General features: G+C 53.4%; 6 protein-coding genes across 6 annotated transcripts; 5 read left to right on the top strand and 1 right to left on the bottom strand.

The window, feature by feature from the left end:
* Window positions 1-71: 71 nt before the first annotated feature.
* On the top strand, window positions 72-980 carry M406DRAFT_358263 (60S ribosomal protein L30). The gene is made up of 3 exons (XM_040923846.1): window positions 72-233; window positions 320-444; window positions 619-980. The coding sequence occupies exons 1-3, from the start codon at window positions 128-130 to the stop codon at window positions 715-717; spliced, it is 330 nt and encodes a 109-aa protein (XP_040771606.1). The 5' UTR covers window positions 72-127; the 3' UTR covers window positions 718-980.
* A 2,513-nt stretch (window positions 981-3,493) lies between these two features.
* M406DRAFT_217692 (uncharacterized protein) lies at window positions 3,494-5,468 on the top strand (the record flags this gene model as incomplete). The annotated part of the gene is made up of 2 exons (XM_040915509.1): window positions 3,494-4,109; window positions 4,198-5,468. Coding segments are annotated over 2 exons (1,887 nt in total), but the record flags the coding sequence as incomplete, so codon positions are not given.
* Window positions 5,469-13,445: 7,977 nt separating this feature from the next.
* Window positions 13,446-16,664, top strand: M406DRAFT_282378 (uncharacterized protein). Its single transcript, XM_040918478.1, has 2 exons — window positions 13,446-14,625; window positions 14,863-16,664. Exons 1-2 carry the CDS (start codon window positions 14,088-14,090, stop codon window positions 16,338-16,340), a joined length of 2,016 nt encoding a protein of 671 aa, XP_040771604.1. The 5' UTR covers window positions 13,446-14,087; the 3' UTR covers window positions 16,341-16,664.
* A 3,027-nt stretch (window positions 16,665-19,691) lies between these two features.
* On the top strand, window positions 19,692-20,561 carry M406DRAFT_358259 (uncharacterized protein). Its single transcript, XM_040923845.1, has 3 exons — window positions 19,692-19,699; window positions 19,764-19,867; window positions 20,107-20,561. The coding sequence occupies exons 2-3, from the start codon at window positions 19,768-19,770 to the stop codon at window positions 20,253-20,255; spliced, it is 249 nt and encodes an 82-aa protein (XP_040771603.1). The 5' UTR covers window positions 19,692-19,699; window positions 19,764-19,767; the 3' UTR covers window positions 20,256-20,561.
* Window positions 20,562-21,380: 819 nt separating this feature from the next.
* On the top strand, window positions 21,381-22,397 carry M406DRAFT_324405 (uncharacterized protein; the record flags this gene model as incomplete). Its single annotated transcript, XM_040919868.1, has 3 exons — window positions 21,381-21,786; window positions 21,874-22,178; window positions 22,300-22,397. Coding segments are annotated over exons 1-3 (646 nt in total), but the record flags the coding sequence as incomplete, so codon positions are not given.
* Window positions 22,398-23,309: 912 nt separating this feature from the next.
* M406DRAFT_358257 (uncharacterized protein) lies at window positions 23,310-24,785 on the bottom strand (the record flags this gene model as incomplete). Its single annotated transcript, XM_040923844.1, has 1 exon — window positions 23,310-24,785. A coding segment is annotated over one exon (1,142 nt), but the record flags the coding sequence as incomplete, so codon positions are not given.
* Window positions 24,786-27,625: the final 2,840 nt, after the last annotated feature.

Here is a 27,625-nt window from a genome sequence, read left to right as displayed (position 1 = left end):
CCGCCGAAAAGTTCAAAGCATTAGTCGAATTTACTATTTCCAGTCTTTTCTTTCTAAACCCTCTTCTTCGACAACCCAACAACCACCAACCTTACCCCCCCATCATCTTCATCGCAAATCCGTCAAGATGGCCCCCAAGAAGAAGACCAAGACCGGTGACACCCTCAACTCCCGTCTCGCCCTTGTGATGAAGTCGGGTAAGGTCACTCTTGGTTACAAGTCCACCCTCAAGGGTAAGTTTTTCTTCTCCCCCCTCAAGCACTATCGAGGGTCCCCCAACGTCGCAAAATTCCTAGATGTTAATGTTCAATTGGTACAGCCCTCCGCTCTGGCAAGGCCAAGCTGGTCCTGATCTCTGGCAACACCCCCCCTCTCCGCAAGTCCGAGCTGGAGTACTACTCCATGCTGTCCAAGGCTCCCGTCCACCACTACGGCGGCACCAACGTGAGTGCATACACATTCTACATCTCGACAGACAACCTATCTTTCTTCGGAGGAGGCTGGCAGCATCGGCTTTGCCGTGCGGGCACGACCTCCTCCAACCCCGAGAAGGAGAGACCTGTTTTCTCTGGAGGGTAACAGTCTGAGCTGACTTGATTCCTTTTTCTCCTACCTCAGATTGAGCTGGGCACCGCCTGCGGAAAGCTCTTCCGCTGCTCCACCATGGCGGTCCTCGACGCTGGTGACTCCGATATCCTCAGCGAGCAGGCGTCGTAAAGGAAAATTGCACGACTGCTGCGCGTCTGATGTGTGTTGGCCCGGCGTTTCGGTTCGGTTCACGAAGGCAATGATGCACCAGAAGCATGGATGGCATTTGGTTTGGGAACAATGAAAGTCTTGCAAGGGAAAATGATACCCAGGTTGTTGGATGACAACCACAAGAAGGGGAGGCATGTCTTTAGGATGGCCTTCAGATAACATCATGAGATACGCTTCGCCCACTCCAATCCATCTGGTCGCGTTGCCGACTTGACCGAGCACTTTTTTTGCGGTTATGTAGACGTGCATGCCTTGTCCTATGTCGTAGCCCTTTTTCTTCGCGGCCCTTTTCTTTTTTTTCCAGGAAACTGCCAGCCTTGTGCGCCTGTGCACATGTCCGACGTTGCATCACAGTCATAATTCGGCCGACGGGCCTGTGAGTGAACCTAGTTTCGGGAGCAATTCGCACGGCGTCCCATCACACATCATTAGTACCGTCCTATATTCTGAGTTCGACTATAGTCGTTAGAGTCACGAACAAGGCTCTGCTTTTGGAAACCGCAGAGACGGAGAGTGTTCCGAGTAATACATGCCCGTCTACGTGCCTTCCTGTCCTTTGTTGAGTGGGCTCCCCGAAACATAGTCATGACCACTCAGAACCAATGCCAGAGGACATCTCCAAGCCTCAAGCCTGGCAAGAGTTCTATCAATGCAAATTGGGCCAGCATTGTTGCGGTTGGCGGTTCTTTGGTGGGCATCTTCACCCCTCCCCTTGCCCGGATCTGCGAACCACGGTCAGATCGCGATAGCCTCGGGAACCCCAGTCATCCACACGGCTCACGGAAGAATCCAAGCGTCCGCAGACTCGGAAGGAACATCGTTCAGCCTGGGTGGGAATCCTCGCCCGCACTGGAACGACTAACGGTCATTCCCATCTCCAACGCCCGGACACACGCACACGCACAGTCACACCCGGAGCAACCGATGTCTTTTATACTGGAGGGATGGGAGGGATCATTCATTTCACTTTTCAATGGCCCTCTGCGGTGGGGCAAAAGAACGTCCATCCCTTTCCCCCAATGACCACAGCACAGGGACTGGCAAGATCTACGCCGTGTCCATTCGGCTCTTATGCGGCATAAACATCCAGATGAGGCGACAAATCAAGAGGGAGACCATTGACTATTTACCCCCGTTCAAATCTCCGGCCCTGGCAATGCACGCAGAGGCCTTGTGTGAACAGTCGCATTGCCGAGTTCGTCTGCCAGACAGAAGTGTGCATACTGATCGAGTCCACGAATGCAAAGAAAGCACACCACAGGACAGGTAGATGCTGGAACGGCTGGGTATGATACCTTGAAGATTGGCATAGCATGGAGTGAATTGAGACCGGGATAATGGGGGGCTGGTGTTTCAGCGAGACATTGCTGATTCGCTTCATCTGGTTGTCCTGGATAAGTCATAGTGTCGAGCCTGTGACAACAGCAAGACTCTGTAACTCTGTTGGACTAGGAAAGGGAGCCAAAGTCACGGTGTTTCGGCCTTGGGGGCATGTGGACGTATCAAATCTACTGATTCAGCAATGCAGTACAGCGCTGCAAGTCATCGGGCCTCGAACGACAAAGCACTGCCAAGGTACTTCCGTACCGTTCATCGAAGGACAAACCAGACCCGGTAGGGCCTTTCGTTCTGCCTCTTAGGTACTTCATACATATTAAATGCACAAGTATTCGTCAATCTTATGCACCCGGTTGAAGGTTCTCTCAAATGACAAATTCCTATCAGTACTATGTGTAGTCAATTGTGAGGGAGAGAGAGCGAGGGGAGAAAAAAGGGGGTGAACCTCTCGGGCGCAACGCAGGTAGCCTGTCCTCACTGTGGGCGAGTGACGGTTGCTGGGCAGTGAGCAAAAGGTACGTACTCAAAGAGTACCGCCAGAACCCATTTTTGTTAGATGGGGCTAGCAGTCATAGCTGCAGAGGCTTAACGCGCTAACAATTTTATCGCTGGGTTGCCTCGGTGTGTGGATGATACATGCCTCCCCTGCTCTCGCGGTGTGATGGCTGACTGGGTTGCTGGGCTTGTGATTGATCCACAGCCCTCGTTTTTGTCCTCTTCCTGTCTTATGTTTTGCTGGGCGTACCCTCGAGTCTCTAAAAATCGCACTTCTGCTGGACTTCTTACCATATTACATAGGACCTACGCGCAGCCCAGCAGCACACGACCAGCTACGCCACCTGCTGCTACTAAGAATAAACACATACACACACCACACACGCGCAAGACCTTGGAAACCAAACTCCCTTGGTTGCCGGGGCGCGCATCTCATTCCAGTCAGTCAGTCAAGCGGTCTCTTTTGGTCAAGGGTAAAACGTCAGGCCAGGCGCAGGCATTTGCCGCTTCGCTAGTCGCATAACCCCAGGTCGAACTCCATTCAACAATCCTTCCCGTGCCTGTGTGTGGTCACGGCTTTCCCTTGGGCTTGGCTTGGGAAATATTGACTCTGGACACACTGGATACCAGCCAGAGATCCACTTGACAACGCTCTGTTCAGGATCCGGTACCACTGGATCCCCCTCACCGCATCTTGCCCACACGCCATTTACCGACTCGATCTGTTTATAAACCACCTCGCGATAGCGCGTTTTCTGACCGTCTTTCGGCTGTGTTCCTTCCTGTCTTTCAGCCCGTCCGACGAGTGAATCCGCCGCCTCTCGATACCCTTTTCCTCCCTCCCTCTTGAGAATCCATCACTCGCTCGACCATGTCAACAATCGCGGCCAAAAAGACACCCATCTCGGGTCGGGACCCCAATTCGACGTCCTCGCCCATGTCCACCCCGTCGAGAACCACCCCTCGGTCCTCCACGCCGAACGGCAACCTCGCTGAGCGCCCCGCTGGGAATCACGCCAGAACACGCTCCTTCCGCACGAGCACGCCTGTGTCTGCTCGAGCGACCGCGGGACAGAGAAGGGAGTCCTTGGTTCCCAGCACCAGCGGCTCGTCTGTGGAGGAGGAAGAGGCCGCTCGCGCCGAGAAGCTCGCCATGCTCGACGACTTGAAGGACCGCCTGGGCAAGGCCGAGATCTCGTCCGAGGAATACAGGAAACAGGCCGAGGTGCTCCAGGCCCGGTTCGACGAGGTCACCAAGGAGCAGGTCAAGTACGAGGAGAAATGCCACGAGCTCGAGGAGCAGTCCGAGGCCCTGCAGAACGAGAAGAGGGAGGCGACCCGCAAGATCAGGGAGATGGAGGCCATTTACGAGGCTGAGCGCTCCGCCATGGTCAAGGAGAAGGAAGACATGGCCAACAGGGAGGAGGAGTTGCAAATGGTCATTGCGCGCCTTAAGGACTCCCTGAACCAGCAGAAGATGGCTGGCGAGGACGAGCAGCCTAGGCCGTCGAGGTCAGGTAAGTTTTCTCATGCCACGTCCCAGCCGGCCTGGACCTCATTGTCTTCTAACTTCCTGGCAAGCGACTAATCTATCGCTGCATGCAGTAAACCCGGCATCGCCATCTCTCGAGGGCGGCAGCTTCGCACCACCCGCATCTCTGCAGCGCAGCGACTCGAGAAACCAGTCCAAGCTCATCCTCCAGAAAGACAAGCTCATCGAGTCGCTGCGGCTGGAGTTGGCAGAGGCACAGATCAAGCTCGTCGAGTCGGAGAACCAGGGCGGCGGCAGGCTGCAGGAGGTCGAGCGCCTGCTCATGGAGACTCGCATGGCCAACGCACGCCTCATGGAGGACAACGAGAGCTACCAGCTGCTGCTGCAGGAGAAGACGCTGAACGGAGACTTTGGCAAGGACGACTTCAGCTACATGCGTGGTGCGCAGAGCAACGAGGACGCCCTGGCTGCTCTCGAGGGCAAGACAGCCGGCGCCAGCCTGGCAGACGAGCTGAACGACGTAGCCGAGGGCGAGGAGCAGGAGCAGAGCGAGCACACCCGCCGTCTCGAGACCGAGCTGCGGTCCATGAAGGACCAGAACAAGGCTTTGACGCTATATATTAACAGAATTATCGAGCGCCTCCTGCAGCACCAGGACTTTGAGCACATCCTCGACCAGACAGACAGCACCGCGAAGCCCAACACCGAGAAAGACCTGCCACCTCCGCCTCACGAGCTGAGGCAAGCCTCGGGATCTTCAGTCCTGCAGCGCGCCAAGTCGATGGCCACTGGCGGTCCAGCAGCTGCAGCAGCTCCTCCAGGCAAGCCCAGACCTCGTCCCATGTCGGTGATGCCAGCAGCGGCCAACAGCGCGCACTTCAACCCCGAGACGGCACCTAGTATTCCGATCGGGTTGGGACGGTCGCAGTCGACGCGGCGCTCACGGCCCATGAGCGAGAACTTTACGGGTGCGGCTTCACTCGTCAACCAGATGTACAAGGGCCCGGAGGGCCCTTTATCCCCAACCCTGCGTTCGTCCCGGGACTTCTTCAACACACCGCAGCGCGAACGCAACACCTCTGGGGCCACAGCGGCCTCGGTGCCGGGCAATTTCCCTGGCAGCATGCGCAGCGAGACGTCGAGCGTCAGCGGCGACTCGTCGTCGATGGCCAACGGCGATAAGGACACGATCAGCAGCACGCCGAACCAGAGTCCTCCCCGCGAGAAGAGGGTGACGCAGACGTTCGCCGCGGGCAACAAGCCGAGGCCCCTTAGGCTGGTGCAGGAGAACAACGAGGCCCAGGCCGCGGCGAACAAGCGGCAGAGCTGGATTGGCGGGTGGTTCGCGGGCGTCGGTGCCAAGAAGGACGAGGTCGTCTCTCCCCGTGAAACGACGACGACCATCAGGGAATAAAGAATATAGAAGGAGAAGCTATTACTACCGACCACCATCGGCTGGGCCAAACTTCTTCGATGTGTAATGAGTCATGGATTTTTAATACGTTGTTTGAAAACACGATAACGGCAACAAAGACCGCATGGAAAGTCTGAGACGCACGACAAGAAGAAGCATTGGGCTACGACCACTACAAGCAACCCGATATTTATGCATCTCAACCGGGCTGGAGCCGGTTCGACATCCTCCCCCTTCTCTGTCTCTTCTTTCGGCGAGACATCTGGCTACGCCTCCTCTGCTTAGCTATTCATTTGGAATAGGGCAACAAGTTTTCGCTGGAGTCGGTCGCTGCTTGTTTCTGGGTTGCTGATTATATATACACACCACCCCACCACCACAACAACAACACACCATCCTGTATCCCTCTCACACACACAGGTAGACTTTTTTTTTTGTCTCTTCATCTGTCTCTCGTCGTCTTTACTTTTCTGGAAGACTTATTAGGATAGGATACCCCCCCCCCCTTCTCATATCCGGGTTACTCCTGTTCAAGGACAAGATTGTTCGTATTCAGGTCTCTCTTGTGTCTTGAATAGTCTCGGGAAACTGCCCTCCCTTTCAGGTTTTTTGACAGTTGGTAGAATAGTACGGAGTCTTCTCTCATCATCAGGAATTATCATTCAAAAGACGGCCCGGGAATATGTAGCTTCGAATAGAGAGCAGTGTAATGAGTTTGAAGTGTCCTCCGATAACCCTTTCCTTTTTCTTCCACACAAGCCAGAAGCCCTCTAGTACATTCTATGTACGTGTGAAACAGTCAAACCTGCTGCAGTAGGGATACGACTAATTGTGAAAAGCCCCATCAAGCCACTGACGACTTGGGAATCGTCACGCCGTTGCGGTCTGTCTGAGCAACGACGCAGTCGGAAGGTCTCGGCGGTGAAAACTTCCTCGTCCTTCTCGAGACATACATGCTTACACATGTATTCATCATGTCCGCTGTTACACGAGACTTAAGTCGTGGAATGAAGACGCACGTCGACAAGCCGCACTCCTTTGCCTCTAGCCCTGAGGACGATCGCGCTCATGTCCTCCTCCTGGATGATGCTTCAGGGTGAGATTCCTCCGACCCTCTCGTGTTCGTCCTCGAACCCAGGCCTCTTCTTTTCTTTTCTCTCTCTCGATCCTGTCCCCTTCCGTCTAAAGGGCGCACATGAACGCAAGAAAGAATACTTGATACACAGCCAAGAGCCCTCCCAGCCACCTGCAGCAGCACCCAGCCGCCGCCATTCATTGTCAGACCAGGCCTGCTGGGACAAGGTTTCGCACGTGTCGCGTCGCACGAGAACGATAGTTCCCTATGAAGCCGGGCCTGTCGTTCCCTTTGTCTTCCTTCGCTCGCTAACCTTATTATATTTACCCATCTTCCCACCTCTCCAGGGTGGCCCCTCTTCCAGACTGCAGCCAGTCCAGCCTCGACACAAGACAGCGCATATGCATCGATACACGCCTCGGTTACACACATACGTAATTACAGCGGCGACAAGTCAAGACCTTGGCCAGTGTCACGTCTTACGAACTCCCGACTGGCAGGTACATAGGGGGCACGTAAGCAGCCCCAGGGCGCACCCGACCCAGCAGATCCACTGGCAAATACTTGTCAGAAGCGCCGCGGCGGCGAGATGGCGCCATCGTTTACCGGGTTCTCGTTCTTTTGTCCCCTTTTTTTGTTTGCTCACCAGCTTCACTTGGCCCAGCCACTTGCGCCTGTCTTACCTGATGCGGTGAGGGTGAGAGGAGGAAGGGGAGGAGGGGGGGGGGAGGCGCGTGGGGAATTGTTTGTCCTGTGGCTGGCTCGGGTGTGGAAATCACCTGAGAAACAATGACTGCTGATCCAGCCGGTTACCGAGTGTGGCTTGCCTAGGGGTGTGGGAAAGGGCGCGTGGGGGTTTTAATGCTACTGCCAAGTGATGAGAGGGACGGTCATGGGAGATGGTGATAAGCGTTGGGTGAAGAGGTAGAGTCGGTGGAAGGGGGCGGGGGCACTACACGATACAAACAAGTAGGGAAAGAGGAATTTAGAAGATGGGAGGGGGGGGGGATGGGCTGGGGGCAAACCCATGAGGTCCCGTCAGCTTAGGACTTGTATTACTCGGCCAATTTGTGACACGTTTTGTGCTAGATTCATATGTACAATCACGGAAGGAAAGAGAAAGTTGGTGTACAACGAGGGCAGGATACGCTCCCATTGCAGTGCTGTGGTTCTAGATAGGCCATCTGCCCAGCTCTTTTTTCTTTTCCCTTCCCTTTTTTATTTATTTATGTTCACATTCCTCTTCTTCTGTTCTTATTCTTTCTTTCTTTTCCTTCTTTCTTTTCAAATCTGTTGACCGGTGGCGCTGCTGAATCAACCTCGTCAACCTCGTACACGGGCTATTATATGTGGACTGGTGGCTTGCAGGGTGATGTCCTTTCTCCCGTCCCAACCCATCTCCCAGGGGGTTGAGAAACCCGACCACTTTAGTTGAAGGAAGGTCCTCTAAAGGAAGAGAAGAAACACAAGAAAACAAGCCGGGTTCTGAGAAAACTCGGGTGTTTGTACGGCTGGTCCTTTTGTGATCGGCGACTTGGGGCAGCCGGTTATGTCGAGGATGAAGCCGAGAAAATACACCGAGCGGCCCGAGCAGTCAGGTTTTAGGGAAGGGTGAGGTAAGACAGCATCAGGGCAGGACTGCTGGGTTTGATCCACCACTGTAGAGCAGACGTATTTGAGGAGTGTGTATGTGTGCCGTGCCGATGCACGAGGAAGCCTTTGTTGAGTCTTCCTGCTAACTCTGCAAACCTCGACGCACTCCCACACGAGCTCGACGAACTCATCTTTTCTCGTGGGAAATCTGAACGTGAAGTCCATATCATATGCGACGTGCTCACACCAAACTGACAACCTGCTTTGGTTCGTCACTCCTCTCAGACCTCAGTGCCTGATCTGGTCATCCTTCGCTTTATCGTCAGATACATAGTCCAGTCACACAGTCCCCAAAATCCAGCCATACTATACAGTACTTTGGTGTGTACAAAGGTAGTTCCTAGCGTTACGTCGCTGCTACACACTCGCTCAGCCCGAAACCCCGGCCACCCACGTGTCATCTCCCGGCTGGACGGGGCGGAAACATGTCATCTTTTCTTTCCCCTCCTACTTTTCTTCTACTCTTTTTCTATCCTCTTTATTTGTCGCGAAACTTGTATTTTGCATAAGCCAAAAGTCCTGCATAATTACCCAAATGACGGGGCTTTATGCGAGAACAAATGAGAAGGCAGAGATAAAGAAAGAACAAGGGGAAGGGAAAAAAATGAGGAAAAAAACCAGCGCTGTCACCTCCACCGCCTGCTTTACCGCTCTTCACCCGTCCTTTCCCCGGCCGGGGTTCACCTTTCAGATGAGGACAAGTGCCACAGCAGAGAGAGAAAGAATAGGGCAGGGCCGTCCGCATTTTCTTGTTCCCTTTTCCCTGCCCATGTCCCCTATCTCAACGTCGTCCCACTTGGCGGGGCGGGGCGCTCGAGGTGAAAAGAAGGCATTGGTTTGTTTATGCATTTTGTTGGGTGGATTGCCTTCTAGTTGGTTTTTTTCTTCTTTTTTTTTCTTCTTCCTGCTCCCTCCCCGTCAACGAGGGAACGCCAGGGCGTAGTATAGTATGTACTTATGGGAGTGCCCAGTGAGCTACTTACTCTAGAACTACTTAGCTAAGAAGCTAGCCACCTACAGCCAGCAAGCGGTGATCGAGCTGGATGTGCTATCCTGTGTGGATGCGCGAGGCGGTCGGGGTTCTAGAACTTTGCTCGGTGGACCACCGTGGCGGCCATGTTGATAGTTACCATTGTAGTAGCGTAGCACAGTGAAGGTCAGGGCGTGCGAGGGGCCAGGTCAGCCAAGAAGGACCCCGATCCATCACGGAGGACTTTTGATTAGGACTATATGGAACAATACCATAACAGGTACTGTAGCATTTTTTCGGAGTTGAGTGGGATAAAAGCCCATGCTACGTAGTACTATGGTCAAAGAGTCTTGCCCCGGATGCCTCGGTAGTGATCAGCAACGCTGTTCAATGCTACAGGAACGAATGAAAGGCGTCGAAAAAACGGAAGAGGCCAAGGCCGGGGATCGTCATGACGATGAGCCAAAGAAAATCAGCGCTTGTTCCTGGATCATCAACGGGGTCACCCGCCGCCCGTCACTTGCATAAGGCTCGGACTTCTATTGCGTCAGTCCTTTACGTCCAGTTCAGTAAAGTGGTAGTAAAAAGTAAGCATCGGTCACCTAAATCACACGCACACACAGGCCTAGGAGGAAATCGACAACACGCACTTGCTCTCTCTCTCTCTCTCTCTCTCTCTCTCTCTCTCTCTCTCACTCTCTCACACTCGCGCTCGGGAGACAAGCATGTAATTCGGAGGATGAATGGAGGAGGAGGAGGAGCAGGAAAGAGGGACAAATGTGCCCTATAGTCTTAGTACATGATCCTGAAGGAATTTCACCACGTTTCGAGGAGCCAGGTAGGCTGCAGCTGGTCCCAGAAATCAAAGAAGTGGGAGTGCCGGCTGTGCCTGAGGCCTGATGAGCTTTACCCCCTTCACGATTGCCAGCTCCTGTCCCCGTCACTATCACTGTCACATCGACGAAAGGTGGTTGATTCAATGGCGCTGAGCTGAGATGCCCCAGCCAGAAGAGGTGGGACACGCCTGTGATAGCATAAAAGGTGGTTCCTATTTTGGGTGCCCGGGTGGCTGCCCATCTTTCTGTCGGTTCCTGGCCCCCATCACAGGCTGTGCGCCTCGTCAGGCCGTCGCTTATAACTGCTGATGCTACTGTTACTGTGCATACATGCTGTGATGGTAATGATATTCTTGGGGAAGAGATAGAGTGCGACAACAGTCCTGCACGTCATCTTTCAAGATCTGACTCATTTGCCCAACTCTTCTGATGGGGGTCTTGTCAGCTCCCTCTCTTAGGGGGGATGCGCATTTCTTGACCTCGTGACCAGAGGAACAGATCGGTCCAGATCGGTAACGAGATCGAGAGCCCTGGTGCGAGATTTGGGCCGCATGACCGCGACGAGAGAAATCCTCTCTTGGGCACCCTTCCCCCCTCTCTCTCTCTCTCACACATTTCTCGTTGGCCTCTTTGATATGTTCCCTGTTTACATAAGTAGTCAAATAAGTACTCAATGTACTATGGTACCTAGCATAGGCAGGAGGACGACCTCGGCAGCGTTGGCAGAACGAAAAAGAGCCGACGGCGACGGGGTGGGTGGATGATGTGATTCCAAACCACACTGTGGACGGGCGGGCGGGCGATGGGGTGGGGGGCGAGGTGGAGCTGCAGAAGGAATTCGAAGGCGGATGGAAACAAGGGGAGGGCTGTGTGTCGCTCGGGCAGGGCTGAAGCCCAGGAAAGGCGGGAATGGGGGGAGAGGAAGGAGAGGGGGCCTTGGGGGAACAACCGCGACAGTGGCTCAAAACCTGCTAGGGGAACAAAACGTCCGGGCGAGACCCAGTGGGAGGGAAAGGTACGATGAGACAGGGCAAAAATCTGGTGAGACGGCGGGTATCGCCCTTCTTTCATGCCGAGGGTGGGCACTCTACAACTCACTACCAACTAACAGCTTGTAGTGCTACGGTACGTACATACCATAGTACACACATGCAGTAACTCTCTCCTCTTTCCAACGTGGTATCGAAAATGTCACTCTGTATTGCCCATGTTTGTTTTAGTTTTTTTTTTTTTTGGTTGGGGGGGGGGGGGGCGGATGAACTCAGTTTCTACTGGGTCGGCAGCACAACCACCTCGGGCTGCCAGCCTCTCTTTGGAAGGATTCAGGTACGGCTGGAACTTCTTGTGTTCTACAAGTACGGGAGGTTTATTTCGGCGCTACAGAGTTATACTACATACCCACTGCCAATTCGAAAGTCACTCTATTCTGTAGTGCTGTCCCTTGACGGACGAGGAAATGCCGCGCGCGATGCGTCCTTTTGGACGACTGGCTCGAGGTGAAAAGTCACAGAGTCCATCCGTCCATCCCGAACAGTGAGAATGGTTATCCAACCAAAAAAAAAAAAAAAAAAAAAAAAAAAAATTCTGCCATGTCCTTGTCGCTAGTGGTTATTGTTCTGCCGCATGCGACAGAACATACGTAGCAAGTATAGTAATGGGTACGTAAGGAGTTTGAAAGAAGAAAAAAAGAAGGAAAAAAAAGAAAAAAAGAGAGGGACTGGATCTTGCACCCCAATATTTTGCTGCTAGCATGTGATGCTGTTGCTGCGGCCAGTAGAAGAAGAAACGTTTGCCCATGTACCATTAATTACCACCTATCCACTTACTGTTGTACCATAGTAGTCAGTACTACGGTGCGGGACCGCAAAGTAGTATATCAGAAGATCAAAATTATGAATAATGAGGCATGGAAATTCGTTTTGTTCCACCGTTGATTCCCAACTGGGTCTTTGGGCTGCCAACACTCACTTTTACTCTCTGCCATTCCATCCTCTCGAATGGGCGCCCATGTTTTTGTGCGAAGCCACCTGTTCGCTGCCCCTGACGGGTATACCCTTGTCCCGTCCAATCCGGGACAGCCTGCCGGAATCAGAACAGCACGGATTATCCTTGCCGTCCTCCTACCTCCCATTTACCTGTGCCACGTACTATGTTGCGCCACAGTACCTTAGTACTGTGCTACATGGCGACATGCGAAAACCAAGCAGGCACTGCGGTACCATAGTACTGTAATGACCAACAGGCTGCACTGCCCATGCTGATTTGCCCCCCGGCACTGGGCCTTGGCACCTCCTCCCCCAAGAACCGAGCGTGGTACAAGGCACTAAGTACCAGAATACATAGTAGGCAGAATGAAGCCCAACCTTGCACACCTAACCATAGTACTATACTATGTACGTACTGCTGCAGTATTGTACATCCATCCCCATCCTGCCCCGTCATCTCTGCCTCTTGTCTTGTGTGTGTGTCGTTCATCAAAATCTGGACACAGTCTGCCCACCTGACACCTCGACGTATCCCCTTCCTATTATTCTGGTCAGTACGCAGATACGACACATCACCACACAATCAAGTTTACCGAATTTCTCGGCCGTCTTGTCACTGGTGCCCGCCATCACATCACAGCAGTGCAGATCAAGCTGCCACAACAACGATCCCCCACCCTCCCCTTCCTTCTCCCCAAACCCTGTTAGTTCCAACACGGGCAGCCGACCTCGTCGCTTCTGGATCAGAGTGACCTCACCACCCGAGAGCCCGTCACCACCACCCAAACACTTTTCTCCTCCAAAGACAAACCCATCCTGCAATCTTTTTACAACCTGAATTTTTCGCAACAAAACAGCCCTTTTTACACGACGCCTTCTCAGGTCTTTAGATTTCTTCTCTTTTCTCTCTTCTTTTTCTTCACGTCTCCACTTTGAGAATTTTACCCCAGAGCAGACGTATGCGAGCCGTTGCTGTCGCTGCAGCAGCTGCATAATCAATCTGGGGCAGATCTGCTTCCGCTCTTCGCTGTTGACTCCATCTACGCGGCCCACACGACTAGACGACTTTTTCTTTTTGCATTTTGCCGCAGCGTCCCTACAGGTTTCGGACTGGCACGACGGGGTACGGGGCAGCGAGCACGACGGGGAATCAGCGCTGGCCACGATTACATGCCTCACGCCCACTGGCCACTCGCGCGTTTGACTCCAGCCATGAATACGCCTCTGCGACAAATCATCGTCGTTGATTCATCACCAAGCCGTTGAGACATTCCCACGGCCCAGGCGATCCCTTCATTCCTCACCTGCCGCCCGCCGCACTGAATCCCTTCGGATGGTCTCTTTTTGGTAGCGCTCCATTCCTCTGCTTCCGCAAGAAAAGAAAAGAAGGAAGAGAAGCAAAAAAAAAAAAAAAAAAAGATGGACACGAAAGCGGACAAGGCGACTGGCAGCGATCCCACCGCCAACGCACCACTGGCATCCCGCCCCAACCGCGAATCATCGTCGGGCGCCTCCACAATAAAGCTCGACTCTAGCACCCAGCACCCAGCACCAAGCTCTGTCTCGCGCACCTCCTCCCCCTTGAGCTCGCGAGAGACCTCACCAGACAGGCCGTTGGGGCGCTCTGGATCCACCAAGCCCGCATCTACCCCGGCCAACTCTGCCAGATCTCGAAAGGGCAGCCCACAGGACACGAGTCCCTCGCGATCCTCGAAACCTTCAGCGCCCGCTCCCTCCTCTCCCTCCTACTCCTCCGGCAGGATATCTACCGCCACCACCCCGAAGCTGGGGCCCATCGCAACCGATTCGAGCACACGCGTCTCGGGACCCCAGAAATCTCCCATACACGCTGAGCACCTGAGAGAGTCGCCCCGTTGGCCCGTCTCTCCACGACTACGCTCTCCCCCTCCAGTACCAGGCCAAACAAGCCTACCGCCACCGCCGCGCAGGTCTGAACAGGAGCCCCCCTCCATCCAGGTCCAGCGCTCGTCCCCCCAGCTGCCCCAGCAACAACAGCTCGAGCCTGCCCAGAGCGACTCCGACGGTGACGAGGCACACCTACACCCTGGAATGAGAACACCTGCCCGTGGCACCAACACAAATAATAACAGTACGGCTACCTTGGAAACAGTGCAGGAGGCTAGTCCTCTGGCATCTCCACAGCACACAGAGAGCATGCTGGAGAAGATGGACGACAGTGCCGCCTCCGAGACGGGGTCCCAGATCGACCTCTTCGATTTCCCAACCCCCAAGGCATGGAAGCGCGCAGGAGGAGGCAACAATGACAGCGGCAGTGACAGCGGGAGCGTCAAGGGAGGAGGAGACAGGAGGCCAGCGCCTACCAGCGTGCCTCCCACCCTGGCCTCGCGGCAGTCAAGCGTGTCGGTGAAGACGATCGCCGGCAAGGCCAAGCCATCAGAAGGGTCCACCCAGCACATGACGGTGGAGACGGAAACAGTCGCATCCATCCCCCAGGTCTCACTCGCCCCGACGAGCATGAAAGAAGGCCCAAACGGCACCCTTAGGAATAAGCCAAGCTCGGAAACCATACGGCCCAAGAAGGAAAAGAAGAAGACGAACAGGAAACCCACTGTCGGATCTGGCACCGGTGAGCCATCTTTTTATGTTTCGTCTGCTGCTACAGTTCACGCCCCAAGGCTACGGCATCATCAGTCGATGCGATCAGTCTCCTCAACGACGGATGCACTGATCTCGCCGACCAAACCATGTGCCCAGAGCACGTACAATGATGAGTTGCCGAGCCCGCGGCGGTCCTCTGTGCCCAACACACGAGGCGGCCTGGGTCGAAATACCGTGTCCAACCTGCTAACAAAACCCCGCACAGCTTCATCCAAGGCAGACATCTTCGAGGCAAAGATTGCCAGCGCTGTCCATGAAGTAGACAGCTCAGACTCCGAGGAGACGTTTGTCTACGACTCGAATCCCCCAGATGTCAGCGATCGCCCGAGGAGGTATCACTCCAGAACCCCAAGCGCGACCTCCATGATCAGTCAAGTCGACAGGGGCGGGCTACGCTCACTCAGCAACATCATGGACAATGGCGGCCCGAGTGCGCTGAAGAAGAACATGAAGTTCGTCAACACCTTCAACAGCAGCGGAAACGAGGGCGCGATGGCAGACGAAGAGGGCAAGGGTAGCGTTCGGACAAATCCAGGCTCCGGCCGGGGGACAAGTCGTGTGCACCACCATCATTATAGTCGATACGGTCGCGGCGGCTCGAACGGGCACACGTCACTCTTCGACAACGACGCTCCATTCCACGTCAGCAACACGTCAGCACCACGCTCCAAGTTCTCGACCAACACCCTGCGGCAGTCAAGCGGGCCGCCGAGCCCGAGGTTTCTCAGCGCTGGGAAGCTGGCTGCGACGTCGAAGCGAGGGCAGCACTCGGCCAATTATGACCTGGACGATACGACCGGAGCGGACGATGAGGGAACGCCTCTGCTCCACAGCGGTACTGTGCGGACTGCGAGAAACAGGAACCGCCGGGCTCCGGTATCGATCCGCGCGCTCGAGGACCAGAGCTACCGGCGCAACCCTTCGATGCTGAATCGGTTCGCCAGCTGTCTGGTCCTTACTGTCATGCTGCTGCTCGTCGTCTCGGGGGCGATCGGGTTTATGTTTGCCACCTCGCAGCCGCTGACCGACGTCGAGCTCCAGAGCATCAACACCGTCATCGCCAGCGAGTCGGAGCTCATGTTTGACCTGTCTGTGAGGGCTCACAACCCGAATGTTGTTGTCGTTGTGGTGGATCAGGCCGACATTGAGGTGTTCGCCAAGTCACCGCATGCAGGAACGACTTCCGGATGGCTGAATCTCAAAGACGGCCAGAACCCAGATGGCACCTGGGGAGGCGATGGATCACGCCGTCCGGACGCGGAGGAACCGGTGGAAGATACAGCTCCGAACATGCGCCTTGGCACCATTGGCCGCCTCGACAGCTCGCTCTCTTTCGAGGGCTCCTTCTTCAACCAGGGTGTGTCTGCCTCTACTGGCGAGGTGAGACTCCTGAAGCCGGGCAACGGCACCATGGGTGGTCCAGAGCGCTGGGAGCGGATCCTTCAGGATGAGTTCGACCTGATCATCAAGGGCGTTCTGAAGTACTCGCTGCCTCTGAGCCAGCGCGTCAGAAGCGTGGCCATCTCGGGCAGGACGACGGTCAAACCCAACTCGGCGGACAACCCAAGCCTCCAGCCGAACCAGACAGAACCCATCAAGGAGCCAAAGAAGCCAAAGGACCGAGTGGTGGACAAAGACAGCATCAAACTGTTGTGGACGGATGTGGAAGACGAGACTGTCTAGCTTCTTTGGCGCTCACTCAATCTTGCCACAATTTCCACTGACTGTGGAAATTTCTTTTTCTCCATGTTTCAATCTGGGCTGACGCCTGACAAGCACCTGGCATTTTCTTGAAATTTTATCGTGGAATTCAGCGTCGCATCATGGCATTGCATCTCTCGGGAAAAGGGGGTCGGGGAAACCTTTTCTTCTTTTATCACGTTTTCCACTTTATTTCTGGCGAGGCGTTGGGATGGGGATCAACAGTACTACTACAGGCCACATACATACATACTTACACATACTATTACTAGTCTCAAAATGCAGAGTTTTAAAATGGCAACACACAAAAACTAGAAAGGCGGTTCTATTGCATTGAAACAAATGCGTGGTTTTTCATTGGAATATGTGATGCAAACTAACGAAGAGCCTTTTTGCATATCATATCCTTTAACCCCTCAAAAAAATACTGTCTTTCTAGGAGTGGTCTTGGGGGTAGACAGGATGGGGACGGGACAAGGTGGTGTGTTGGCGCGTGAGGCGGGGTGAGATAAGGCATAACTTATCATCATCATACTGCCAGACGGATGAGCGGCTCTGATTAAGTTGCTTTAGAGCTGATCGTAACCTTTTTCTTCTTTTCCTTGTCAAGCCCTTCCTTCCTTTCCCTCCTATTTCTTCAAAAGGTGGGGGGGGGGGGGTGCTATCTTTTGTGAGCATGCTGTGTAATTGATCAGGCTTTACATGCAGCAAAATTAATCAGACTATTGCACTGAAAAATAATAACCATACGAATTGAGCTGATATGGGTTACATAAATCTTGCATCGAGTGGCATTTTCTATTTAGTGGAGAGGAGGCTCAAAGCGATCCTAGAGCTCACCCTATCACCGTGAGCCCTGTCCGAGGCTGCGGGCAAGGCTGGCGGGAAGGCTAGCGAGCTACTAGCCTCGCTTACTAGAGCGGAGTGAATCTGTGGTGATCATGCTTGCCCCCAAGAGGCATGCGTCACATCCAGCACACTGCGCTCAGATCTGGTGATATTCTCAGAAATGGCAAGCTGCTCCGCAGCTTTCCATCCTCAAGTCCTTGATGAGCATTCTATTTGACCATGATAGATAATTCACTTCCCTTTGAGATCAATGTCAAGAACATAGCCAGCGTCTGGGTCTCATCTCCACTGACATATTTTGCCCTCCATCACTACTGCTTAATAAATAACAGAGTCTAGATAGACTCCTCAGTGGTGAAATTGGATTTTGGATTCCGAGGCTATTAATTTCAATCTCAGTCTGATTCCAGCTCACTGTTTACGATCCACATTTATTTGTACTTATTTATACTCCATCTCTCTAGCCTTTGAGTCTTCGAGTTATGCATCAATATGTAAAATCTTTCTTCTCACTTTCAGCAAAATCATCGCTGCGGAGAGAATGAGAAACCCTCACCGGATCGGGGTGAGCGAATTACCAAACCATCTACCAGCCACCATCCAAGATGCAATCTCGGTCACACAAAACTATAGAATACAATGCATCTAGATCCAACAAAATTGCACCCACCAAGATGCGAAACATGCCCACAAGCAAAAGGAGAGAGAGGCATTACCAGATCGGGATGATGCACAAGGTATACCCCTCCGAGATTGCAATCAGCGACCGAATCTTGATCTGCACCATTCCGGGTCCCCATTTTGATTGCCTTATCAACATAGCTATCACGCGACTGAAATACCATGAAGCACTGCCCTCTCGCAAGACATCGGGCTTCACACCCCGTTCAGTAAGTATATATTCTCAATGCAGCTGAATAGACGTGCTGAATTGTATAGGGTGGTCGGATCTTGTGCTCTGATTAATTACAAAAAGTCCTTGTGACTGAAAGATCGAAAAGGACGTGAAGGGGATCTTCGAAACTCAGTCTCTGCCATGACGAGAATCATGAGAGGATTGGTTAAGCTGTTATGCTGCGTTGTCACCTCACAGGTGCAAATGCTAAACAAAAGGCATATATATACCCTTTGGGCTGAAACTCCTGTCTCTTTGGCACACATGGAAAGCAATCTTTGTTACTTATATTCAGCTTTTAGCCATTCATTGTACGAACAGCAATCAGAACTCTGAATTATAGAACATATATTCGAGTTGTCCTTATTCAGTCCTCCATGTTTGTTGGAAAGTTACTCAATTTTCGGACAAGTTAACAAAGTGCTTGACTCCTGGATATCTGTATCAAATCAGGTCTCAGCCTGCTCCATGTTAGCGGAAGCATAAGACCTCGAATGAAGCTGCGATCTCGCTCATAATTTTCTCTTATCTGACGAGGATCACCTCGCAGAAAGCGCCTACATCGTCAGCTGCGCGTCGGTAAACCCTGTGAACGCGGCTGCGATCCAGCCATACGGGACAGCTCATGGCCCTCAACAAGGGAAGCTGTCAGGACAAGATACATTAGAAATCGAAGCCACATTGATGCCCAGAAAGTGATCAGCAGGTAAAAATAAAATTACAAAATCAAGAAAGTAAAGAGGATTTATCAAAGAATCAAGCCTTGATAAACTTTGTTCATTAATAATCGAAAGTAGAATTGTATGCGCAGTCGTGTTGTAGTGTATGTTGAGAGTAAATACTTTATTGATATTATTATGCAGCTGTTTGTTATAAGTGCAGCTTGGTTATTGTTTTAAACCACAGTGCATGCGCTGAGTGTGAAATCTTGCTGAATTTGGAAGCATTTCACAATAGTCAGATTTCGCTACACTAGTGCGGTTTTTTCTTCTTATTCTCTCGCGGGACATGATCAGAGGACTTTGACCTTCGCCGCGCAGCCCAGCAGTCTTGGCTCGATGCTCCACCCGGTGTGGCTTGTACCTCCCCAAAACGCTCGGCATGAGATTGATCTATCATGATTGAACAGAACCCCTCCATTACAATCTTACATGCATGCAGGGAGCTAAACATGGGACCGATCCTTGTGTCTGCAAGTAGTCTCAATTCCTCAAAGCCTTGTTCATGACCATGACAGACAGGGCAAATATAAAACCAGACCGCCCTCTTCTCTATTTCGAAGAGTACATTTGGCAACGTGCAGACTGGAAAAAGTTATTGCAAGATATGTTACGAAACCAGCAGCAATTTCCAAAAAAATAAAAAAATAAACATATCAATGTCCAGTCCTATTCTAAACTGCCTTCCTATCCCACTTGTTCACATGCAGCAAGCGCATGTCCGAAACTTGCATCACTATTTCCGCGCCGCGTCCCTTCGCACATCCTTCTACATAACTCTCTTCTTAAGTGTGCCGCAAAGGGTGAAATCCGATCAAGCAAAGAAGGGCTCGAACCAGGGCCCTTTCATTCTGTTTGAACGATCATCTTCTCGAAAGGTGCATTTATACAACCCTCAAACGTTTTGCCGAGGTCCAGGCTGTCTGACACTGATGCGTCCAGACAGATGACACCAGATATCATCTGCACGATTGTGTTTGGTATCGTAGCTTCAATTCTGGCCGTCATTGGTATTCTTCAATCTCAATCTGCAAAACGCAAAAAGAGTGAGTAAAATTCACAACAATCAAACACGCTATGTGCAAGCACCATGGTTTTGGCTGGTTTTCTGCTTCTTTTCTCTGCCTTTTTTTCTTTCTCTCTTCTTATTTTCTTCTCTTCCTTTTCTTCTTCTTTTTTTCTTCTTCTTCGTCCTACTTTTTCTTTTCTCTTCTTTTCTTTCTTCCTTTTCTCTCTCTCTCTCTAAAAAAAAAAAAAAAAAAAAAAAAAAGCCTGACATTATAAGACAGGGCCAAATCTGGAAGCACATCGGATATGGTATGGACGACAACTGCCCCCGGCGGCGCCTGTCCGTCCACAGCGGACCCAGACGTTCCCACCGCCTGGTCCAAGCGCCAACCTTATCAGTCCTACCTCACAGAGCCAACTAAATAGAGAATGAAATTGTGAAAGAAAAGAAAGAGAGGAAGACAGAAAGGGAAAGAGAAAGGGAGAGGAACAAAAATCAAAAAGCGAAATGGTGAGATTGCTGTTTACCTGCACTTCACGGCCACTGCGGCTCAGAAGCCTGTTGTCGTTGTAAGCACAATAGGAATGTAACTGACACAGGAGCGAATATGGAGCTAGGGTTAGGGGTAGCTGGAACTCTCGGCCAGTCAACAGCTGCATCGACTATTACGGCCTCCTTTTTTCCTTCGGTTATGACAGGAGCATCTTCAACCAATATATATATATACATATATCGAAGATACCACTCACAGCAAATTCACCTTCCCATTCCGTCAGAGTAACCTGAAATTTGATGCTATAGACGTACATACTGTCTACTAAGTAGAAGCCGTATGATAGCGTATCCTATTCGGAACGCGGACACAGAATGCTCAAAGTATCGATCATCTCACACCAAGACGTCAACAGGAAGACGCAGACACGCTTCTCTGACAATTCGCGAAAACGCACCGCAAAAAACTTACTGAAATGAAACCACAGACTCGCGAGCTTTCCGTCACAGTGCCCAATGCAAATCACCAGACCCACTAAACATTCTGCAATGATGCCTCTAACTGTCCGGCAGCAGTCGCCTTTTGCCCCCCAGCCAAGAAAAGTCGCGTCACCCGCGATTTGTTGTTCTCAACCAGGAACCCCGAGAATGAGGCAATAAAGATCTGATAATTGGACCAAGACACTCCAGACTACCGGCCGAGATCCATGTAGAGAAATTGGCTTGCTAGCAAAAATTCTGGATGACTTGCCTTACCTTCTCGGCGTGGGCTTTGTGTACGTGGAATCCGCGCTCCGGAATGGAATAAACGGCCCCGGCGCGCCCGCTTCTCATTCCTAGGCCTCCAAAACCCGTCCTTGTGATCACGTTCGAGTGAGAGTCTCGTGTGTCTCATGTCTCATTACAGTAACGATCTTATTTTTAAGGTTCTTTTTTGTGTTACTTCCCTCTTCTTTTCTGGAGTGATCCGAGTTGCCACAGAACGCGTATAAGAAGGCTTCATGTCGCCCTCCTTCCCCCCCCCCCCCGAGTTTTATGTGCCTTTTTCTCACTCAGCCAGTCACTCTTTTGGGCCGTCTCTCGCTTCCTTTCTTTTTCTTGGACCACCAGTCACTCTTTAATTTACATATAAATTCTCAAGGTCACTCGCTTTCCCCCCAGCAACACTATACCACTTACCGACCATGAAGTCCTATGCTCTGGCCGTTCTCAGCCTCGCGGCCCTCGCAGCCGCTCAGAATGGCCCTCCTCCGACAGGCGCGCCGCCCAGCCTTGATGACCTCGAGGCCCTCGAGGAGAGCTACGACAGCCAGTTTCCGGAATGTCCTCATGACTGTTGGCTTCCTGCCGCCGCATCCGTCGGATGTGAGGACAACGACTTCGCCTGTGCCTGCGAGTGCGAGGAGGAGATCCAGGAGGCTGCCGCGAGCTGCTATTCGAGCTGCAGCTCGTCGGATCTTGCTGGTGAGCCCACCCCCCCCCCCCCCCAAAATAACTTTCTCCCTCTTGACGATGGCCTTGTTTCTCTGACCACCCCCCAAACGTGTACAGCCGCCAGCTCGCTCAGCGAGGCCATCTGCAGCATTCAATCCCTCATCGAGGCCGGCCCGCCTGCCACGACTCTTGCCCCTCCGGTCTCGAGCTCGACCGGGCGCTGGCACCATCACCACCAGGCGTCTTCCTCGGCGGGCCCCGTTCACAAGCCCAAGGAGAATGACCTTTTGACCTCGGTTGTGGACTGCTTCGTCACCGTGTGCCCTGAGCCCACCACCTTCACCGTCAACAACGTGTGCTACACTGCTACCTCGTCCAACCAGGCCATCACGGTCACTGACTGCCCTTGCACCATTGAAGTTGTAAGACCCCTCCCATATATATATCCTTTTGCAAATTGCCATCTCCTCCTCTTTTCTCCGTACCCACTAAGACACCCCAGTCAACACACCCAGCTAACACTTCATCTCAACTCCCCCCCAGGCGTCCGCTACCCCAGCTCCCAACGGCGCCCATGCCGTGGCCACCGGCAAGATCGTCGTAGCCTCCGCCGCCGCCGTCCAGCTCCCCCCCGTGCTGCCCACTGCACCTCCCGCCGCACCTCCTGCCGCGCCCCCTGCAGCACCTCCTGCCGCACCCCCCGCTGCACCTCCTGCTGCTCCTCCTGCCGCACCCCCAGCCGTGCAGTCTGGTGCCGCCGCCGTGCCCGCCGCCCCTCCTGCCGTCGCCCAGCCCGCCGTCACCAAGCAGGGTGCCTCAGCAGCCGCCGCCAGCGCCGGTGCCCAGGCCGCTGCCGGTGCGCAAGGTGCTGCCGCTGGTGCCGCCGCTGGTGCCGCGGCTGCGGCTGGTGCGGGCGCCACGCCTGTCACGACCTATGTCCAGGCTGGTGGCAACATCAACGTGCCTCGTGCCGCGTTTGGGCTGCTGGCTCTGATCCCCCTGGGTATGGCCATGGCTCTGTAAGGGTTGAAAAGAAGGGGAGAAAAAAAATAAGAGAGACTTCCGATATATTAAATAATGCCGAAGGCCCCATTTGGGGGGCAAAGAGGTTCAGAGGGAGAGGGAGCATCTTCGACAGTGTCTGCTAGGATACTTTTCTGAAGAAAGATGCAGATCAAAGGAACAAAGGGCAGTAGTTTAACTCTCAAAGTGTCTGTATATACAGGACCAGACCTTAATCCTTGGGCCGAGCCCGGCATCTTAAGCCCTTTTGAGACGTCAAGGGATAGCGGTCCCCGGAAGCTTTGAGTTAGTACAGAACTTATATAATAATATCAGTGCTTCTAGGCATGATAATATTGTGGTCAAAAAAGATGAAGCAAAATGAAAGCCTGTACTGTTCTGATTTGCTTTGGTGCAGATGGAGATTCTCTTGTGTGTGCGGTGGCTTGCAGCCTACTTACTATTCATGAGGTACTTAAGTGGAAGAGATTTGATCAACTGGCAGAGGGTCTTGACTCACATAAATAGTAAAACCATCTCAGGAGCTGTTTGAAGGGTGTGAATGATGATGAGAATAGAGTATGTGGGATTACCTAGGTGACAAAGACACCAAGTGATGGAGTTGAAACTCACCCCTGCCTTGCCATAATTATCCAGAACCAAGGAAATGAAATAGGTATACACATACAAACTCCTGAGCCAACGCCTTGTTCTCTGCTAATATACTTGAACAAGACAGGATAGATGAAAAGAAAAAGAAGAAAAACAAGGCTCCAAGACAGCCCCAAAATGGTGTGTAATTGGAAAGAAGATGGAACGATGCCCCGGGTGCGAATTCAAAAGAAATGGTTCCGACACCAACCCAGCATCTCAACAGTAGCGGCGTCACCACTCATGTTGACCGTCAGATTCATCCTCACCCTCATCCTCATGGATATGGAATCCCGTGCTCCCGACCCCGGCCTCGTCCCCTTCGAGACCGTGCGTCATCTCCCTGCCCCCGCCGGCAGCCAGCAATTGCCATGCTCGCTGGGTGCTGGCATACTCTGATGGCTCGGACGAGGTATCGCTGCCGTCATCCATCTCGTCCCCTTCTTCAGCCTCATGAGGGTTGACATTCTCTTCATCTGACATGGCATTGTCTTCGATGCCAGGCCAGACCTCGTCTTCGGGGCCCTGTGGCTGTGACGACGACTGCTGTTCCTGCAAGGGTTGGTTGTGTGCTTGTCTTGGTTGGCTTGATGAGCGGCGACGGTGGTGGTGGTGATGGTGGTGATCAGAGTCGCTCTCTATGTTATCGAGCATGTCATTTTCATCTTCGTAGACATCAATGTCGGGGTCGTCATCGTCGTCGTCGTTGTCTGTAGAGCTGCCGTGGTCATCATCAGAGGCCATGTCCTCGTCGTCATTCTCGAGCAGTCGAACAGTGCGGTTCCGTACTCGCTGTGACGGGTATTCTGGCGGCGCATTGCTGAATGGGGTGGCGTATGCAAAAGAAGTCACGCGGCGTTCACCTCGAAGCGACTCCTCAGTAACCATGTTCTGGAAGAAAGGCGCTACGCTGGGGCTGCGACTGTACGACCGATGGCTGTAGCGCGGGGTGTGTTGGAAGCGGATGGATGGTGACCGAGTGGCCCTCCGTCTATCTTTTGTAATTATAGAGATTGGAGGAGGATTGGTGACCAGAGAGAGACGAGGACTAGGACGGCCAGGTACGAGGGGTGAAGAGTGACGCCCATTGTTGGACCTACTAGTAAATGTAGGAGGGATGGCGCACGACGACTTTCGGCGACTGCTGCGCGGAGATGACAGAACCGGAGAGTGAATAGGTGGTACCGAGACCGCCCGGATGGAAGGCGGCCGGGAGCCTCTCCGCTCCCTCTGGCCGAGCGGTGACTGTCCTCGCATGAGTATAGGGCTCATCGAGGACACGATGTTGGAAGGCCCAGTGAAGAACTGCTGTGTGGAGCCGTCCGACGTTCTGGAGGTAGTGAGCGCTCTCTCGCGGGCCTGATGTAAGTCCATGGGGGGCAGCCGAGGGCGCGAAGGCTCATCAAGGCGAGCATTATATTGCCAATACTCCTCGAGGGCGTCGGCCTCTAGTATCTCGGAGCCGCTGTTGCTGGCTTGCGATTCGGGATGGACGCGCGTGAGCTCGCGAAGCTTCTGCCACGTCCAGCCAGGCTCAACACCTCTGTAACTCGACAGGTGGCTGTCCTGAAGATATGCCTCGGGCTGAGTGATGTACAGCCGATGTATGCCCGTTGCTTTCATGACAACGTTCATCAAAAAGGTAGTGTCCCATGAGACAGGTGTCACAAGCTCCGCCGGGGACAACAAGCGAAGCCGAGAATCCTTGTGCACTTTTCGAAGCGGAACCCACGGCTGTCGAAAGCCGAAGAATCTTTCGACCCGTGGATCGGAGGCGTAAGGGGATCTGGGATCGGCAGGACTGGGCATCAAGCAAAGAATGCTCTCGAAGGCATGTCCCACTGCAAGCTGCACACTCCGAGCATCAGGGCCCCGAACTGATACAGTCTTGATCAAGCCACGGCTTCTCAAGCGCTGGTCGATCATGCGGCCGGGAACGCAAGCTCTAGGCAGCAGCCATGCCGAGTCTTCCCCGACCCATTCATCACACGCCGCAAGTGCCTGTGGGTCTGGTGTTGCTCTACTGTTAGTATTGGGTGTCTGTACCCATTCGTCCCGCCCTGCAGACAGCCGAGGTGTCTTAAATTCTTGTGCTGCTTGCCAGATTCCCTTGAGGGGGAACGGGAGGAAGACCACTTCCAGCTCCCAAGGAGAGCTGTAAGATGGCACGGAAGAAGCCGAGAGCTGCTTGACGCAGGCCTTCAGGGTCTCTAGCTGGCTGCTCAGAGCTGCGCTACCAGCAACAGCGGCTGCGTCGGCGACGGGGCCAGATACAACACTGATGGTGGCGTCGTCATCACGTTGAGTAGTGTGGCGAGTGCTACCAACGCTCGTCGTGTCGTCGCTGAGCTTCTTCTCGACATCGTCCATACGGGTTTCGAGTTCCGTCACCCGAAGATCAGCCAGGTCATGTCTATCTGTGCACTCCTCGTGAGCCGCATTATAGATGGAACCCGTCTCTAGCCTGTCGAGTCGTTGTTCGTGTTCGTTAACGGTATCTGCCAGGCCTTGCAAGGTCTCAGCATCTCGACCAGCGGGCAGGGCAGGGGAGGCAGGCGACGATTGCATGCCGCGGAGCAGCCCCGGGGTGAGGGTCTTGGTTCCAGATCCGACAGCTGGGTTTGACGCCGGCACAGATGCGATGTCTCTGTTTGCATTTTCATTGCTGATGTTATCACAATTCTTCAAGGGCACACTACTTAGTGTATTCAGTCCCTTTCCGCCGAATGGTCTTAGGTATCTCAATGAGCCGGAAGTGGTAGTGGAAGCTGCTTGTGAGTCTGGCAAGAGACATTGTGAGGGTAGAGGAGGCAGAGGAGTCTGGCCGCCCTGCGTAGACAGCACATTCTTCCAGCTCATGGTATCCGGCATGGAATCATTGTCCTGTGGCGGGGGTCCTGGTGGGTTGGCCGGCGGCAGGTCCACATCAAGTCCTTGGTCCAGCGGGAATGCATCAAAGTTGAATGCAGTGAGGTCCATAGCGGCTGCGTCCATGCTATTAGGCATATGAAACGAAGTAAAGTCCTGGACCGGGCTCAGTGGTGCCCTATTCGATTTTGGCCGCTCATTTTCCTGTCCACGCATGTTGTCCACCACCGGTGCGGATGTGGGCTGTCCTTGGGTATTCTGAACATCATCGTGGAAGCACGCATGGTGCGAACACATACACCAGCTCATATGATCCACTGCTGAGTTCCCGGCGCCAGTAACCTGACGGCTCCAGAAGCGGCGGCAGCCGCATCTTGGTCCATTTGGTCCATGGGTCAGATCGACGAAGTTGCACGGTCCTCCAGGCAGACTAGGGTTCACAGGTGGTGGCGTGTTCCTGGCGGCGCCGCCATCATTGAAGATGTTAAATGGTGAGAAGGAGGCGTGGAGGGGAGGTGGTGGAAACGGAGTAGCGGCCATCGAGCACGACTGAGCTCATCTCTTAGTCCCAACGAGTCTCTCGAGATGGGGCCAGCGTAGAGACGGCGCCAACACGGGCGCGCGCGGGACGGTTCGGGTCGGGTCGAGGAGGTCGAGGTCGGGTTGGAAGGTCGAGAAGTCCAGGTGGGAACTCTGGGCGGAGGAGACGAAATGGTCGCGGGGGGGAGAGGCGTAATATATAGTGGGCGACCCAAACCAGCACAGCTGGGTCGCATGAGGGGGAGAAGCGAGCTTAGCACATCGCACGGTCTCTATACTGCTGCCATTGTCAGTTCTCCAGTCCGTGACACGGAGTGCATGCACCTGTGGCGGGTCATTGTTTGGCTTCGAGGGGATCCTCAGGCAGGCACTGACCACATTGGGAGGATTGAATGGCGGGAGATGCTGCAACAGATACAGGCGACTCTGAATATTTATGCGTCGAGATTTCGTGAGGATGATGTGAAACGAGGCGGACGATGGCGCAAATGCGATGGTAGCTGGAGCGTGAATCACGAAGCGCAGGCGACTGGAGCAAAAGTGAGGCGCAAAGGGATCCAGTCAATCGTATCGATATCGGGTCGTGGGTGTCAAAGCTTATGCCTGTTAGAGTACGTGCTCGACCAGGGAAGGAACATCAAGGTGACGGATGAGGGTACGAGTGGGAGGTGCTGCAGTGATAGGCGAGAAGCATACATGAGTGGACCAGCGAAGTGGAGGAGCGGGGACGGGGTGGCCCTCCTGCAGTGCTAACAGTATGGTAATAGGCAGGAAGGGGAAGGATGGGGCCCGCTAGAGAACAGAATTG

The sequence above is a fragment of the Cryphonectria parasitica genome (assembly GCF_011745365.1).
Source record: "Cryphonectria parasitica EP155 unplaced genomic scaffold M406scaffold_9, whole genome shotgun sequence".
Taxonomy (NCBI): Eukaryota; Fungi; Ascomycota; class Sordariomycetes; order Diaporthales; family Cryphonectriaceae; genus Cryphonectria; species Cryphonectria parasitica.
The sequence above is the reverse complement of the archived record's forward strand: the minus strand, read 5'-3'. Positions and strand labels throughout refer to the sequence as shown.

Coding starts and splice junctions, on each gene's coding strand:
- M406DRAFT_358263 (XM_040923846.1), top strand. CDS start 128: ATGGCCCCCAAGAAGAAGACCAAGACCGGTGACACCCTCAACTCCCGT. Junction 234..319: donor TTACAAGTCCACCCTCAAGG/GTAAGTTTTTCT, acceptor CAATTGGTACAG/CCCTCCGCTCTGGCAAGGCC. Junction 445..618: donor ACCACTACGGCGGCACCAAC/GTGAGTGCATAC, acceptor CTCCTACCTCAG/ATTGAGCTGGGCACCGCCTG.
- M406DRAFT_282378 (XM_040918478.1), top strand. CDS start 14,088: ATGAGAACACCTGCCCGTGGCACCAACACAAATAATAACAGTACGGCT. Junction 14,626..14,862: donor CACTGTCGGATCTGGCACCG/GTGAGCCATCTT, acceptor AACCCCGCACAG/CTTCATCCAAGGCAGACATC.
- M406DRAFT_358259 (XM_040923845.1), top strand. CDS start 19,768: ATGACACCAGATATCATCTGCACGATTGTGTTTGGTATCGTAGCTTCA. Junction 19,868..20,106: donor ATCTGCAAAACGCAAAAAGA/GTGAGTAAAATT, acceptor TGACATTATAAG/ACAGGGCCAAATCTGGAAGC.